The sequence below is a fragment of the Myodes glareolus genome, chromosome 7 (genome assembly GCF_982192425.1).
Source record: "Myodes glareolus chromosome 7, mMyoGla1.1, whole genome shotgun sequence".
Taxonomy (NCBI): Eukaryota; Metazoa; Chordata; class Mammalia; order Rodentia; family Cricetidae; genus Myodes; species Myodes glareolus.
In genome coordinates, this window is record NC_142032.1 from 50640733 (window position 1) to 50657386 (window position 16654).

The 16654-nt window shown below is 41.2% G+C and overlaps 1 protein-coding gene across 2 annotated transcripts in view; it reads right to left on the reverse strand.

Annotated features, from left to right (window-relative positions):
* The window catches only part of Patl1 (PAT1 homolog 1, processing body mRNA decay factor), a 31801-nt gene extending 15783 nt beyond the window's left edge, over positions 1 to 16018 (reverse strand). The window contains exons 1-9 of one of the 2 annotated variants that reach the window (XM_087908086.1): positions 15864 to 16018; positions 13704 to 13815; positions 7024 to 7241; positions 6516 to 6596; positions 5739 to 5933; positions 4740 to 4841; positions 4109 to 4198; positions 3543 to 3760; positions 2316 to 2405 (exon numbers count right to left, since the gene is read on the reverse strand). In XM_087908086.1, the coding sequence (XP_087764212.1) occupies positions 2316 to 2405; positions 3543 to 3760; positions 4109 to 4198; positions 4740 to 4841; positions 5739 to 5933; positions 6516 to 6596; positions 7024 to 7241; positions 13704 to 13815; positions 15864 to 15878 (1121 nt within the window). In that variant the 5' untranslated portion in view covers positions 15879 to 16018. Of the gene's footprint in view, positions 1 to 2315; positions 2406 to 3542; positions 3761 to 4108; positions 4199 to 4739; positions 4842 to 5312; positions 5387 to 5738; positions 5934 to 6515; positions 6597 to 7023; positions 7242 to 13703; positions 13816 to 15863 lie in introns of those variants that run through there. The other variant, XM_087908087.1, reaches the window with a different exon arrangement.
* Positions 16019 to 16654: the final 636 nt, after the last annotated feature.

Below are 16654 nucleotides of genomic sequence, written 5' to 3' on the forward strand. Positions count from 1 at the left end.
AATACACCAAGGCCAGGAGAAATCAAAGCTATTTAGCAGGTGGCAGAGTAAGACTGAATACTGGCCAATCTGATCCTGAAGTCTGCACAATTTTTCCTTAACTCACTGAAAATCCTAACACTTTGATGTATCTAGCTCAAGCAAATACTATAATAAATATTTGCCCATTGTCCAGATTTAGAAATGTATTTTGGCTAATTTGGTTCACTTTGAAGTCACACAGCCAACTATGATGACACAAACTTATATTCCCAACACTCAAGGCTTACTAAAAACCGAGGATCTGAAGTCAGCCTGGGATAGAGTTTGAGGCATCTCGACTACACAGTGAGATCCTGCTTCAAAAAACCAAGTAATACAGTTGAGAGTTCAAGGCCTTAAAGATTATTTAAAAACTTTTATGTGTATTTGTGCATGTACAAGGCAGAAGAGGTCGTCAGATCTCCTGGAAGTGGAGTAATAGGTGGGTATAAGCTAAATGATGAATGCAGTTGCTGGAAACTCAACTCTGGTCCTCTTACAGCTTCCTTTTCAAATAAGAATCACCATACAGTCTTTAGACAGATTCTCAACATGTTCATACCTTTATACTGCTTGTTCATCTGTCTTTGTAGATCAGCCTCCCTGGAACTCAGAGAGAGACCCACAGAGCTTTTACTTCCACAATACTGGGATTAAATGCATGAGCCACCATACTTGGTTTGTCTTTTAGTCCCCTCCTCCCCCAAAGACACGGTTTCTCTGTGTAACAGTCTTGGCTGTCCTGGAATTCACTTTGTAGACCAGGCTGGCCTTGAACTCACGGAGATCTGCTTGCCTCTACTTTCCAAGTGCTGGGATTGATTACAGGAGTGCACCCTACTGCAGGGTTTTGAATCTTATACAGTATTATTCTGTATACTTTTGATTACATAAATGGTAACGGGATAATTCTACTCCTTGTTTCTTTACATCACAAAAATATATTACAACGTGAAACTGCACAGATGTGGTCTAGCTATGTTTGTAACTTTGTCTGCTGCCTAAATCCTCTCCCGAGGAGCTACATACTCAATCCTCATTCCAAATAGAGCAGTGAGAAACTTCAGGTTGTGCTTGTCTCAAGATGGTAACTACTGTCTTAATTTTCATCTTTACACTGAATTAAGTGTGCTTGAACATTTCTTCAGTTTTAGGAACCATTCAATACATTTTCTTCTAATGAGAACTAAATATTTGGGCATGCGCTTTGTTAGTGTTTTCATTTCTTCCTCAAAGAATTTTTTTTAGCGGTCTTTGTTTATTATTTGTTTGGCTTCTTCCTTTTTTAGGTCTTTGCCTCCAAGTGATAGAATTACAAGCATGTGTCACCAACACCTGCCAAGAATTAAATTTAATTATTTTAATACAGTTAAATGTATTAATTTTTCTCTATATAGCTTCTATTTGGAGTTTTGTTTATAAGTCCACATTGGTTTCCTTTTTCTCCCCTGCAAAAATATATTCTAGAACATTTCTGAAAGTGAGAATTATACACAGAGAACAAAATCGGATGTTGAAAACTCCTCACAGCTATACCAAGTTTCCTTAATTTATCTAGGCAAATAATTATAGAATGACTTGATATAGACACAGAAGTCAGAGGCTTTATATATCCTGCTGTTTTTAGTTTTCAAAACCTACTAAAGTTTGGCCATACAGCCAGGGACAGACATACATACATACATACATACATACATTTACATTTACATGTGAATGAAGACAAAATAATGTGAGGAAAAGAATGACCATTGTGCTCACTAACACCTACATTTAGAGCTGGCTACTGTATTTCAAGATTATTTCTGAATTAGAAGACAAAGAAAAAGGCAGTCAAGATGGTGATTATAAATTTGATAAGGAATATAAATGTCAGAGATCAACTTTAACTATGACTTAAGGCCAACATGACTTTGTCACATATAGTAAGTAAATAAATATAACAGAAATCTCATCATTTAGAGAGCTAGCATATAGTGTGTGTGTATACATGTATATATAACAGAAGAAGAGAAGGGCCAGTGATATATATAGTTCAGTGGGTTATGGCACTTGGTGGAAGAACCACTCCCTGCACAGTTGTTTACCCCTCTATACTGCTTGTTCTGCAGCAGTGCAGAGCCTGAAGACTTCCTTCTGCCCTCCACAGATACACACAGCATAGACACAACAAAATATGCTCCGCACTTAACAAATGTAGGAGAAAAAAAAAAAAAAGAGCAAAAACCAACCAAACAAGAAAAAGAGCCCGCGTCAGCAGCTTCCTCTTACATGTCAGGAGAACGATGAGTACTCACTTTCTGCTCTGCTGCTGCCTCTGATGCAACAGGCGCCGGTGCTGTGGATGAAGGTGAGTTGTGTCTGGTCTAAACATTGGGGCCTGAGGTCTAAGAAAAAAACGAAAATGGTTCTTGATTATCTCATCTTGATGACTTCATTTTTTAAAAGATTGTCAGTACAGGATAATGTCACACATGTTCACTGAAGGGATGGCCCGAGTGTATTCCAAACAGGCTTTTAGAAGGGAAAGCTATATTTTTAAATTTCTTCCACAATGACCAATTCTTAAACCCAAGAGGATGACTAGGAAACACCTTCAGTGTTCCTTCAATGAACTACTTCAGTGCTTTAGTAGTAAAGTGATACAATTCTTCTTGTTCCTAACAGGTTTAATGTATTTAACTTTTTTTTGTGGGAATGACATAGAAATTGTATATGTAGCAGTTAATTTTACATGTCAATCTGATTACCTATGACACCAAAGTTTATATTATTTATGATACCAAACCCCAATGCAGACACGGCTATTTTATAGATAAAACTTACATCTATAATCAGCTGACTTTGAGAAATTGCCCTCCCTAATCTGGGAGGCCTAACAGCCAAAACCGAAGTCTCTCAGAGAAGAAACCTCTATCAAGACCAGAAATGACATTCTGCTGGGACTCTAGCCTACTGGCTGACATACTTCAGGGTCAAGACTGCAATGTGACTCTTAGTTTCTAGCCTACTAAATGGATTTCCAATTTGCTAGTCAATTCCTTAGATTAAAACAAACTTTTCCCACATATATGTATCTTCTACTGATGTTTTTCTTGAGAACACGAACTGATATGATTTACATAATAAGACACAATTTTATCAAAGCAGAATCCAAATCCGTCTTCTTATAAAACCAGCAACTCAGCTGGACTGAGATGAGCTAGCTTCTTGGCCTGTCTTTATCTGTTTCAGTCATCAGCACCATGCATCTTACTGCATATTTGAAAAATGGGTATGAAATAAAACTTTAGTAAAAGAAGCAGTTAATCTATCATGTGCAAAGGAGGCATAATACTCCAGAGAGCAGTGTGGAGCCTGAAGACTTAAGCAGTTCTCTGACAACGTGAGGATCCAGGAACTTCTCAAATACTTCTACCATAAAAGAGTTTTATATCAAAACTAAACGAGAAATAAAACTTTTACACCATAAAACTAAAAAGGACTTGGCTGACAATGGATCAACAGAGACATGTTTTGTATACCTTAGGTTTTGCAGGTGAGGTCCTGGGCCAGGAGGATGTTGCTGGGGGGGTGGAGTAGTGGGGGGTGGAGCACTAAAGAAGGCACGGAAGCCTGGTGCTGGGGGAAGCATCTGCCCAACTCGCCCTTGTAGCAACTTAGGATTCATGGCAGCCAGGGGGCTACCAACAAATCCAGGGACCCGTGCAAACTGGCTGGGAGACATCCGTCCAGGCTGTAGCTGCAAAGAAGAACAAGATCTTTAATATAACAGAATTAGCAATTCCCACTATCCCTATTCCCCTTTGTGACAGGTTTCATTAGGTACTTCGGGCTGTTTGGGAACTCCCATGTAGCCCTGGCTGGTCTCAAACACATGATCCTAATTCAGTCTCCCAAGTGTTGGAATTATAGGCATGCACCACCAAAAAGGTAAATACTATTTCCGTTAATGTCCTTGCTTGAGAAGGGGGGGAGCATGGCATGAAAACAAAGGGCCACGTGCTAAGAGTTAAAGAAACAGGTGTCAAGCAGTGGATTTTAGGTCAGTAGGATGATCTTTATGGGGTAGGCTAAATCGTAGGCATACCTGTGCTCCTCCAAGAAGCTGTGCTCTCTGCAGGGGACTGAGTACAGGAGGAACACTAGGCGGAAAAGGGTGGCCCAGAAGGGAGGAGTTCTAAGGACACAAAAAAGGGAAATTATGTTCATATTATGGACCAAGCAAATCAATATATTAAGCAAACTCATAATAAATTTGGTATAAAGTTAGATGTAAAAACCCTCAAACTGGAGAGCTTTATACCAGAAAAGAACGCAAGAAATTATGGAACACTCTGTCAAATAGCAGGAAAAAGACAGCAGCAGAACGAAAGGCTTAAGTAGCAGAAAGTAAAAATGAACGCAGACAGCGTCTTGCTAAGTAGCTCAAACTGGTAGCCTGAAACTCACTTGCTATGCAGACCAGGCTAGCCCGGAATTAAGAATCCTTCTGTCTCAGTCTACTGAGTGCTAAGAGTACAGTAATTCCCAGATGAGCTTACAAAAAGTGGCATGTAACAAAGAAAACTTTTCTCCTTTGACCTTGGGACCACAAAACCCAGGAAATAAGGAGAGATTACAAGGAATACATATAATCTAGGAATATCAGCTCTACTACATACTAATGGTGATCATGAAGCTCACATTAGACATTCCTATTACGTTATAAAGTGACATACCGGGACACTGCAGAGCTGGTTTGGTGACATCCTCTCACCATAGGGAGCAGGATAACGTGGTGGCATTGGGGGCCGCACATGAACAGGCTTCGGACACAGAATCTATTAAGACAAACATACACAACTACACTCAATGAAATCAGTCTTTTGCCATCCTACACTCCCTCCCCTCAAGTACCGGTAGAGACACAGAACTCAATGCAAAGCCCTACTTCTAAGCAAATTGCTCTGGCTATGGGTTCAAACAGAGAACCTTCATTCACTTCCTCTCACAAATTAGCTTCATTTTAACTGAGGAAGATTTAGCTAATTCTCCAGTATCCCCACCCTTCCATGCTATCTGAGGGAAGTACCAGCAGACATTCTGACTTGAAAATTTTCTCCAAGAGGATATATTTTGGTTATAGCGAGGGACAAGGAATGATAAGAAAGCTGGAGGATTAACTAAGTCCTATTCTGAAGCCTCAGTGATATGGCCGCCATGCTCAGCAATGTTGTGATACATTGTGACTCCACCATTTCTTAGGATATTGAGCCTAACTAGGCCATACCAACACCACCCTCCCCCCATACCTTCCAAATTGGCCTTCCTTTTCAGCTGCTGGTTTCAGGTGGAGGAAAGTCTATGGAACAGGACTGCACAGGCTCTAGGGAAAGCAGGGATATCTTAAAGGTAAAAAGGGATGTGGACAATGCTGAGTGTTCCCACTCCCCCCAGCTTTCAGTTATCTCTCTGCTAATGTACCCGGCAGCCAGCAAAACACTTCAAAAAGGATATAATACACTAATGTGGCTAACTACTCTTTTCTCCCCCGGTTAAAAGGTATCAGAAGCAGCAGCAGCAAATGGTATTTGGGAATGTGTCTCATCTGCACTAACTTCTTCTCTAATTGGCTATTCTTCTAGTGCCTACCCACAATGTCCACCCTCCTCCCAGTATCCCAAATAGTTTTGCCCAGATTCCCAATATTCTGGGCTGTGTACATTAATGAAAGGTACCTGTTGGTTGAAGCTGGGAATGGCCATCTGCTTAGGTGGGGTGCCTATAGGAACAGCTCTAACAGGAGGACTTCCAATGACAGGTGATGTTGACCGTCTTGGTAAAGCTCGCTCAGAAAGGTCCCGATCATCTTCTGGGCCCTGCGGGGGCCGCTGCGGCAAGGCATATTCTAATACAGACACTGCAGGCATTTCCTAATTGAGGAGTGGTTAAAAAGCACACAGAGAGATTATCTAGCTTGTAATGTTTTAATAATTTCTATAGATGCCAAAGATACCTTGAGAAGTTATCTTAATTTTTATTTAATTTTAACTCGTATATAGTAAAAGTCATCCTTTAGTATACAATTCTCTGACTTTTGATAAATATGTAGACCAATTTTATGATTCCTATTATTATATTATTATCTTTTATATTATCCTTTCATAATCAGCCCTTTGGCCTTGTGCCCTACCACCGTCCAACAATCTGGCCCTGATCTGCAGTTTTGTCTAGAATTTAACTAGCTCAAATCACTCACTGACATCTATGAGCTCTAACAACTCCCTTTTAGCCTTCAAACTGAGGGCTGAGGAAGGGAGCATTAGCAGGTACAACTGGCAAGTGCTGGATACAGCAGAGAAAGTTAACACTGGTGAATGAGACACACTTCTATATTATTACAGTATATTACTGCTAATAATATACTATATTATCACAGTAAGACAAGGATGACAACGGGAGCTAACTTATCTGTAAATACGAGGCATTGTACACACAAAGAAAATGTTCAATACCTGAGCAAGAAGTGGTCCACGGATTCGCCTCAGAACTTCAGATCCATCCCAGATGCTGGAATTCAGACTTCTGGGTTGAGGCTGCCAAAAAAGAAATGTACACAGAGTAGAAAAGTGTGGCTCTTGGACTTGAACCTCAACTACTTGGGAATAAGATGTCACACTGTCCCAGAATACACAATTCCTCAACTTTATCTACAAAAATGCCAAAATCAGGAATTATCAACCGTTTGGTCTGTTTTCTTTTATGAGATAGGGTCTTATTCTGTAGTCCAGGCTGTCCTTGAACTTACGAAGTAGCTAGGTTAACTCCAACCCACAGTGATCTGCAAGCCTCGGCCTCCCCAATGCTGGCATTTTACATGTGAGTCACCCCAACTAACCAATTAATAATTTTCTATGGCACATGTAAGTCTGTTATTGAATAGAGAATAAATGATAAAGCTCAGTACTTAATTAATCTGTTGTTATATGAGCCATTGTTAGTTCCCACATAAGAGTAACTTACTTGTAAAACCGGCCTGGTCTGCACTGCTCTCATGATAGCTGGATCTTCTAGCTCATTTTCAATCACCATCTTACTGAGCCTTTCTGCTAGATTTTCCTCATGGTCACCCAACAAGTCCATCTCATCCCTCTCTCTATTGCCTGTTTGTTCATCAGCTGCCGCAGGTAGCTTCTCTTCCAGTTCAGCCAGGCGCTCATGTGCTTCCTGCCAATCATCATCTGTAAGACAAGTCAGTTCATAGAAGAAATGTAGCTCAGCATCTTTAATCTCAGGACCTGGGAGGCAGAGGCAGGTAGATGTCTGTGAGCTCTGGGTCAGCCTGGCCTACACAGCAAGTTCCAGAGCAGCCAGAGTAGAACAATGAGACCCTGCCTCAGAAACAATCAAACAAACAAATAAATAAATTCTTTCTATCTATCTATCTATCTATCTATCTATCTATCTATCTATCTATCTATCTATCTATCTATCTACCCACCCACCCACCTACCTTTCTATCATAACAAAAAGGTTTTATGACAGTTAAGTTTCTGTAAGTAGACACGACATACATAAAGTGAACTTTTCACTATTAAAAATAGAAAACATATTAGAAATAAAATACAAGTTCTGGGGGTCTGGAGAAAAGACTTAGTGGATAGCAATACTTGCTGCACAATCATGAAGACTGAAGTCTGGATGCTAGTACTTGTATAACGGGTCAGGGATCCTGCAGATGCCCACCACACCAGCTCCAAGGGTGGGACACCTGCTTCGATCTCCACTCACAAAAGGGCACGTAACTGGACACTCAAGTAGGAATACAGTCACATACATTCTCACTCTCATTCATTCTCTCTCTCTCAACAATTTCAAGTATTAACTAACAATGTCTGAATCTTTTCCCAGTCTGAAAGTGACTTCTAAACTGGGGATAGATATTTATAATACTTTGGGTACACTACTAGTTTCAGGATTTGAAGATATTTCAGGCAAACACTACAGGAAAAAGTAAAGACCTATAGCACTAACACAAGACATTCTCTTAAATTTAACTGCCATCTTCTTCTAAGCCAGCAGTTCTCAACTTATGGGCCACAGACCCTTGTGCAAGCCTATCTCCAAAAATATTTACAATTCATAATAATATCAAAATTACAGTTATGAGAATAATTTTATTGTTGGGGAGTCACCACAACATAGGGAACTATATTAAAGGGTTGAAAATTAGGAAGGTTGAGAACCACTTAGAATTTAAGTCTTTGAATCTATTAAATTTTAGTCAATATTTTTAAAGCCTTTATTATATGACAAGTGTTGTTTTAGGAACACAGGATCCAATGTACAAGACAGAAATGTTACCCTCTCCTAGTCTTCAAACAGGAAAACAAAATAAACACAATGAATAAGCAAGGGACACACTGCACTAGAAGAAAATTCTATGGGAACATGGAAGAAAGGTAGACAAAAATGTAAATAAATAGATGTTCAAAGACTGGTCACACTGTGATGATGACAACAAATCCAGGATTTTAACTCTCCCTTTGTACACTGTACCTTGGATATCTTCTTGTGTAAATACATGGAAATACTCATTTTTTTTTTAAAAAAAAAGATTTACTTATTTAGTATGTATACAGTATTCTGCATACAGGAATGCCTGCAGGCCAGAAGAAGACACCAGATCTCATTGCAGATGGCTGTGAGTCACCATGTGGTTGCTGAGAATTGAACTCAGAACCTCTGGAAAAGCAGCCAGTATCCTTAACTGCTATGCTGTCTCTCCAGCACCCAACACTGATTTTCTTTTCTCATTCTTTTTAACCACTATATACAATCCCATTCTACCAACGTACTAATTTAGCTTATTCCCTAGCAAAAAGCATTCTGAGGATTTAAAACTACACTGTAGGAAACATGATGCATATCTTAAGAGACTTAAGTATTTACATAGGCTAACTCATGTTTAGAGTCAGGCTATATATTTAAATTTTACTATTTATCAAATAGAAATGTATCACATATATAAATAATACTAATGTTCCAAAAAATAAAGCAGGTAGGACTTCTAAATTCAAGATTTTGGGATCAAAACTCTGTGAAAGATCCAAACATTAGTCTTATTAAGGTGTCCTTAAAATGATGTGGATCATGGAGAGATGGCTCAGTGGTTAGGAGCACTGGCTGCTCTTCCAGAGATCCTGAGTTTAATTCCCAGCAACCACATGGTGGCTCACAACCATCTAGAGTGGGATCTGATACCCTCTTCTGGCATAAAGTCAACATAGCACTCCTATACATAAAATAAATAAATTAAAAATAATTGTGGACTAGGCAGGGCAGTTGGTGCACACCTTTAATTCCAGAGGCAGAGGCAGAGGCAGAGGCAGATAGATCTGTGAGTTGGAGGCCGGTCTGGTCTACAGAGTAAGTTCTAGGACAGTCAGAGCTGGTATACAGAGGAAACCCTGTCTCAAAAAACCAAAACTAAAAAAAAAAAAAAAAACCCAAAACAAACAAGCAAGCAAACAAATCCAAGCCTCTAAACATAAGCCATCTTTCATGTGGGGTTTTCAGCCCCTTAACAAAATACATGGTCAAGTGTCATCTTATAGAAAAGAATTTAAGGAGCTACTTTATTATGAGAAGCTCTGAAAGACACCATGTTGTGCTCAAAAGGGAAAAAATATACTTCAGATAAAAATTATAGAATTTAACTGGGTGGTGGTGGGTCATACCTTTAATCCCAAGATTTGGGAGGCAGAGGTGGGCGGATCTCAGAGTCCAGAGTTCAAGGCCAGCCTGGTCTACAGAGTCAGTTCCAGGACAGTGAGGGCTACACAGAGACCCTGTCTTGAAAATAAATAAATAAATAATATGTAATTTAAATTTTACTTGTAAATCTTACTTATAAGCATATATGTACATATATACTTACAGAATTCTCAGCATATATGTATATATATACTTACAGAATTCAAGTGGCTAATTATGAAACATTATCAAGAAAAAGGTAACTGGGATTGGAGAGATGGTTCAGTGGTTAAGAGCACTGGGTGTTCTCCCAGAGAACCTGGGTTCAATTCCCAACACCCACATGGCAGCTCACACCTGTTTGTAATTATAGTTCCAGGGCTTCTGACAACCCTCACACAGTCATGCATGCAGGCAGAACACCAATGAACATAAAATAACAACAACAACAACAATAATAATAAATCGGTACCGGAACTGGAGCGATGGGTCAGTGGACATAGCACTTGCCATATAAACATGAGGTTAAGAGTTCAAATCCCTAGCATCCACATAAAAATCTGTTGGTATCCCATCTGTAATCCCAGTGGTGCAGAGGTGGGGGGAAGGAACAAGGGATGGGGAAGGGATATCTTGGGGTCAAGTTACTTAGAAAGGCTAGCAAGCTCTGAATTCAGCTAGAGACCCTATCTCAGCATTTAATAAAGTGGGAGGGTAATTGAGGAAGTTACATTACTCTCTAGCTCTACACACACCTTCACACATGCAACATGAACACACACACACACACCACACAAAATACACACGATAAAGTGAAACTAAAAGCTCAACACAAACATGCACATACAAATGAACTAAAACATGAACACAAACTAAAAATATAGTTGCTCAGCTATATGCCAATGTCTGACCTAAGTTTACTAATGGTCAAATAGATATATAAAGAATAATAAAAGGAAGGAGACATTTTTCCACTTAATCAACTGTATACCCTGAATGAACTCTTTCCATAAATTTCAAGCCCATCTTCAGGCTATTTTTCCTTTTTTCTTTTTTGGTTTTTCAAGAAAGGGTTTGCGTGTTTAGCTCTGGCTGTCTGGAGCTTGCCTGTAGACCAGGCTGTCCTTGAACTCACTAAGCTCTGCCTGCCTCTGTCTCTGCTTCTCAAGTGCTGGAATTAAAGGCGTTCACCACTACCGTCAGGCAGCTATTTCTAAATAAAAACAAAAAGTGCATGTCATCTAAGTCATTAAGTTTATGTTAAGGAGAAAAGTGGGGAGGAACACTGAGCTCTTCTAAATAAAAGCAGATTTCCAGACTTCACCAAATACACCTGTACTACAATCAGTAACTCACACTATTTGTATTTACAGTTCCTGAACCCCTTGGCCACTGTGTTTATCTATTAAAATTAGGACAATACTGAGGCTGGGGATACAGTTCAGTGGTACAGCACTCACCTTGTGAGGCATTTGTTCAACCCCTAGTACAGGGGAAACAAACACTGCTGTAAAAATTAATAATATACGTTCAATATCGAGAATGGCGTCTATGACCACCAGGTTAAGTTTAAGCTTTTATTTTCAGAAAACGGATAGGGATTACTTAATACCATTTGTTGCTCTGAGATGATGTAAACACTTTTTTTTATACAGAAGACAAAGGTTAAGTTTCTTACAGAAAGGTGACATAAGAACTTTTGTTGCCGGTGACCTACGGTATCCACTATACTAACAGGTATTATTCAAGGCGCTGACACCACAAATCACAAATCATTAAATCGACAATTTAAATCCATTGGTTTAAACTCTCTATATTGCTTGTGTATCTATAATGTTTTTTCCAAAGAAGTGACAGATCATCTTAGAAAGCATTTTTTTCCATAACAAAGATGTTGTAAAGGAATAAAGAATTTCAGTTTACAATTCCATTTTATCAAACTCTGAATGGAAAGCAAAGACCTTTGGAAAACTTTTCTCTAGTATAATCTTTGTTGGCAAAGAAGTCCTTAATCACCCTTCTGTTCTCAGGTGCAAAGTAAGCTAGCCACGTTATCCTGTTGCCTCTACATTCTACCAACTGTTCTACTATGCACGCCAAAAACCTTTACCTGATCACATAAAATAGTTCTATATAGTCTAGTATCCTTTCCAAGTCAGTGTTCCTATCTTGTGACGATAAACAAAAATATAAGGGGGAATGGGGAATATTGTCAAAACTTTGTCAGTAAGAAGGTGAAAATCATTCTATCAAGGTTCAAAAATTGAGAATACATTATTATGCTGTCTCATCTTAGTAAATCTAGAATAGAAATCTAGTAAATAATAGAAAAATCCAGAGAAGCATATGCTGTTTGCTGCTTCTATTTTATTTTGGGGGTTACTGCTAAACTACCTCCTAAATACTATTTGCAATTCATATCATTCCTCAGTGCCTGTAATTCTATTCTACATAGCTTCCTTTGCTGTCTCCATGGAGACAGACAACAGCATCTTGGATCGTGCCACTCTCCTGGACAATCTCACCTCCTGAGCGCTGGCTGTCCTCCAAAGCTCTCTACGCCCTTCTCTACCAAGCACTGCTTCTACTTTCAGTTATCTCTTGTTGCTCTCCTTTGTGACAATTTTGGCTTTCTAGATAAAGCAAACCTTTCCATTTTTGCCACTTCATTCAACTCTGTGAGCTTGGAAGAATTTAAGCTGTCTAAATAAATTATTACAAAACCAGTAGCTACTTTAACAATTTTAAAGTTTTTTGAAACTGAACACCTTAGGATCACCCAATACTACTGTATTTTTTCCTGGATTTCTTATTATTTAACTTGGAACACTTGTTGCAAAGACTGAACTTCAGCAATTCCAAAGAAATCGCAAATATTTATACACACTCCTAATCAAAACACCGTTATTGCCGGATTCTGACAGCAGAAGCAGGCATAGCTACATTTCATGTTCTCATCTGTCCACTTTACTTGTTCTTTTTAAAAGCACAAACTTTAACTTGTTAGTTTACTTTCTCTGAACTTGTTCAGAGTATTTTTATGAACTCATGAAGATATTCTATCACCAAAATTCTTTGTATAGAAAGTGTTTTCAATGTACTGAAGAAACCTTGAGACAGCAGTAATTATTATGCAATATACTTGTGATGGTCTAGAATGTTTTCCCCCTTTTGAGACAGGGCTTTTTCCCATATAGCCCAAGCTAGCCTAGCACTCAAAATCTTTCTCCTCTTCCTCCTTTTGATTGTGGTAGACTGAATTTTAAAATGTCTTATATAGAATTTTCTACAAGTCCATTAGTTTTCCTTGTGTGCTCTACAAATACTCCCTTTTATCTACAATTATTTTCATCATCATTTAAAAGTCTACTTTTCCAGGGATTTAAATTCTTTACACTGGCAACCAAGAGCTACACTGTAGTGAGACTACCCGTTATTACAGGTAAGGCAGATGCCCAGGTGAGCAGAAGAGAAGATAAACTACTGTGACTGAGGGGAGTCTGTACTATTATATAAGAAACAGAACTGGGTCGGGAAGAAGGCTCAGCTTAGCAGATAAAACCACTGCATGCACAAGTCTGACGACCTGAGTCTGAACCTCAGAGCACAGCTGCATGCACTGGGCCCACATCTGTAATCTCAACATTCCTACTTTGGAACAGGAGGTGGAGACACAAGAGTGACTTCCATCTCTGGGCCACCTCACCTGGAATACGTAGCTCTGAGGCAGAAACAAGAGACCCTTTCTTTCTCAACAGAGTGGAATATGAGAACCAACTCCTGAAAGCTGTCCTCTGACCTCCACAAAACAGCCCGGCACACGCTACACTAACCTACACTTATGCATATGCACACAGAACAAACAAAAATTCAAATCAGAGGTTGACTTTACTAAGACCAAAGCACTTGATAAGATCAACAGACATAAAAAGAAAGATGCCACTTACCAACTGCACCTGACCCAAATGTATCATCATTGAATTGGTCGATTTCTTCATCTTCTTCTCCCAGGCCTTGAAATGCATCTTCATCTTCATCTAGAGGACAATCCTCTAAAGACTGCAAAAAAGAGAAAGACAGTTAACTTTTCATGACATTTACTCAGTCATTTAAAGTAAGTCCTAATACTGGTTCTCTTTAATGGCAGTAACAGCTTAAGACTTTTGGTAGATAAACACACAATTCTTTTATTCCACAGGCTGAGATAGTGCTAATTATAAATGAATACTCATAATCTTGAGTTTCATATAGTTTTGACAATAAAACATATTTTCCTCACTACATCCATGCTGTTTCCCCAACCCTTTGAAATCTGTCCATCTTTCTTCCTCTTTCCTGTAGAATTAAACTCTAGCCAGAATGCAGAACTAAAAACATTTTTATCCACAATTAAGCTGAGCATTAGAAAAACAATCAGAGGTTCTTACTCTACTCTTACAAAACTGTCTAATCATGAACTTAATTAACTTTTAAAAATTCTTATTTTTTTTTCACGTGCATTGGTGGCTTGCCTGCATGTATGTCTGTATGAGGGTGCCATGTCCCTTGGAACTGGAGTTACAGTTATGAATTTCCATGTGGGTGCTGGGAATTGAACCTGGGTCCTCTGGAAGAGCAGCCAGTGGTCTTAACAGCTGAGCAATTGCTCCAGCAACTCATTTTTTAAATTAATTCAGTGATACTGTGAGGGCCTACTATGTCTCAGGCTTTGTGCTAGGTACTAAACCTCAGTCCCTTAAGCTGTAATTTTGAGCCAAATACACCCTGATTTAAAGAAATCTGTGTGAAGATCAAACAAAGCAAAGATTGTAAAATGCTGAATAAAAGCTAGAATCACCATATCATCTTGGGTATGTTCTACTATTTCTCGAGGTACAGGCTGATCCTTCTGCCTCACCTTCCAGCCAGTAAATTAGCTAGGTGTATTCTAATTTCAATCATTTTTCTCACTTCTGTTTAACACGTTTTCTTTACTTTTGGCAACTTTGTTTTGTTTTGTTTCTAGATAGGGTTTCTCTGTGTAACAGCTCTGGGTGTCCAGGAACTCGCCTGGTAGACCAGGATGGCCTTGAATACAGAAACCTGCCTGCCTCTGCTTCCTGAGTGGTGGGATTAAGGGCATGCACCACTGCTTCTTCTGGCAATTTCTATTCACTGTATCTCATCATCTCCATGTTTAGACGGAGTAAGTTGAGTCAAAAATGTAAAATCAAGGATCCTACTGCTTTCAATGTTCAAAGATTCCAAATTGGAATTCCACACTCTAATAGGACGGCTTGTGATTTACCTCACCTGGGAACTTTTAAGGCTCTTTTGACCCATGCTACGGTCCTCTCAATCTTCCACAGAGCCAGCCCCACAACTGCCTCCACAACAGAAGCAACGTCTAGCAACTCTCTATGAAATCACAATGATCTACTTGCCCAAATCAGGATGACTCTCTAAGGATTTCCCTAACTCAGTCCTTAAACCGTAGATCCGGAATCTGTTTCATCCCAAGATTTGGAGTTGCTCAAGGTCACATAGCAGCGGGTGGCTATCAGCAAACAGCTACATTCTCCGGACAAGTCCCGAAACCCATCCTTTTCTTCCACTCACCCCGTAGAAACTTCTGCCGGACACGCCCCCCTCCCCACTCCGTGCCTTCTTCACCGGCCGACTAAAGTCTTGGCCAAAAGGCCAGTCCCGGCCCCTGCACCTGACGGCTGCCCGCGTGCATAGGGGTGTGTGTTACAGGAGAGAAGGGGTTCCGGGTGCAGGGCGGGAAAAGCTTCCGTGGGCATCCCCCGGGGAGTCTGCCTCAGGAAAAGCAACCGGGTAGGAGCAATGCTAATCTCCTCGGCAGCTCCGGGGGCGGAGGCGCCAAGTGTAGGGTCAGGTTACCGCACTTAACGGGCCCTCCCGGCCGCAACCCAGCGGCCGGCTCTCTCCAGTCCCGCCCCTCCGCGGTCCGGTCCGGGCCCCACCCGAGTCCCACGGCCGATGCCGAGTCCCCAGCCACCCGCGCCCTGCCCCCTCCTCAGCGGCACAGGACCCACGCGGCGGGCGGCAGAGGAAAAAGGGGCGCGCGGGCGAGGGAGGGGTCACTTCCGGTCGCAGCCACTCACCTCGTAGCGGAACATTCTTGGGGAGGGGGAAAGGGAGCGGGGAGGGGAATGGGGAGGAGGGAGGGAAAAAAGCGCCGACTCCCCGGGCTGCTCCGCGCGCGCGGGTCTTCCACCGGCTCGCGACCCCTGGCCGCCGCCGTACGCCGGAGCGTGCGTGGGGACGTGCGCAGGCGCGCCTGGGAGTGGGCGGGAGCCCAGGCGGCGGCGGCTACGTGGGGACAGATTTGGCGTTTGGCTTCCCAGTGTGAGCGGCGGGAAGGAAATCCCGAGGCGAGGCACTGCGCACGCGCGGGCTGTCTGGGCTGACCTAGGGTTCCTGGGCTTGCCGCTCCGCCTTCGTGCTCCCGGAGTCGCTGTGCTCTGAGTCACGAGATTGTCGTCAGTGCCTGGGCGGAGAAAAGCCTTGTGATTGTCACAGGATTCGTCCCTGATGCTTCTCGGTTGAGGAAATCCCGGATTCTTGGGCGGTTTTCTTTAACGCTTAGCGTCCTTATCGGGGTGCCTTGGCTTAGCCGGGGAAGGGGAATAATATGGAAAGTCAATGATCTTGGGAAGGGAAAGGTTGCAGGCTGCTGAATCAGCGGGCCGAGGCTGTGATTGATAAGGGATCAAAGTGTTCACGGCGCATGTTTTCTTAGGAAAAAGCCGGAGATACATTTAAGGAGGATTATTTAAGGTGATTTTACTCACCAGGCACTTCAGGCCGGAGGGAAGCAAGAGAGCACTAAAAGAAAAGGCGGCACAGCCTGGGGGTTGGAGTCACCGCGGCGAGGTCTGCAAGCTTGGGTGCA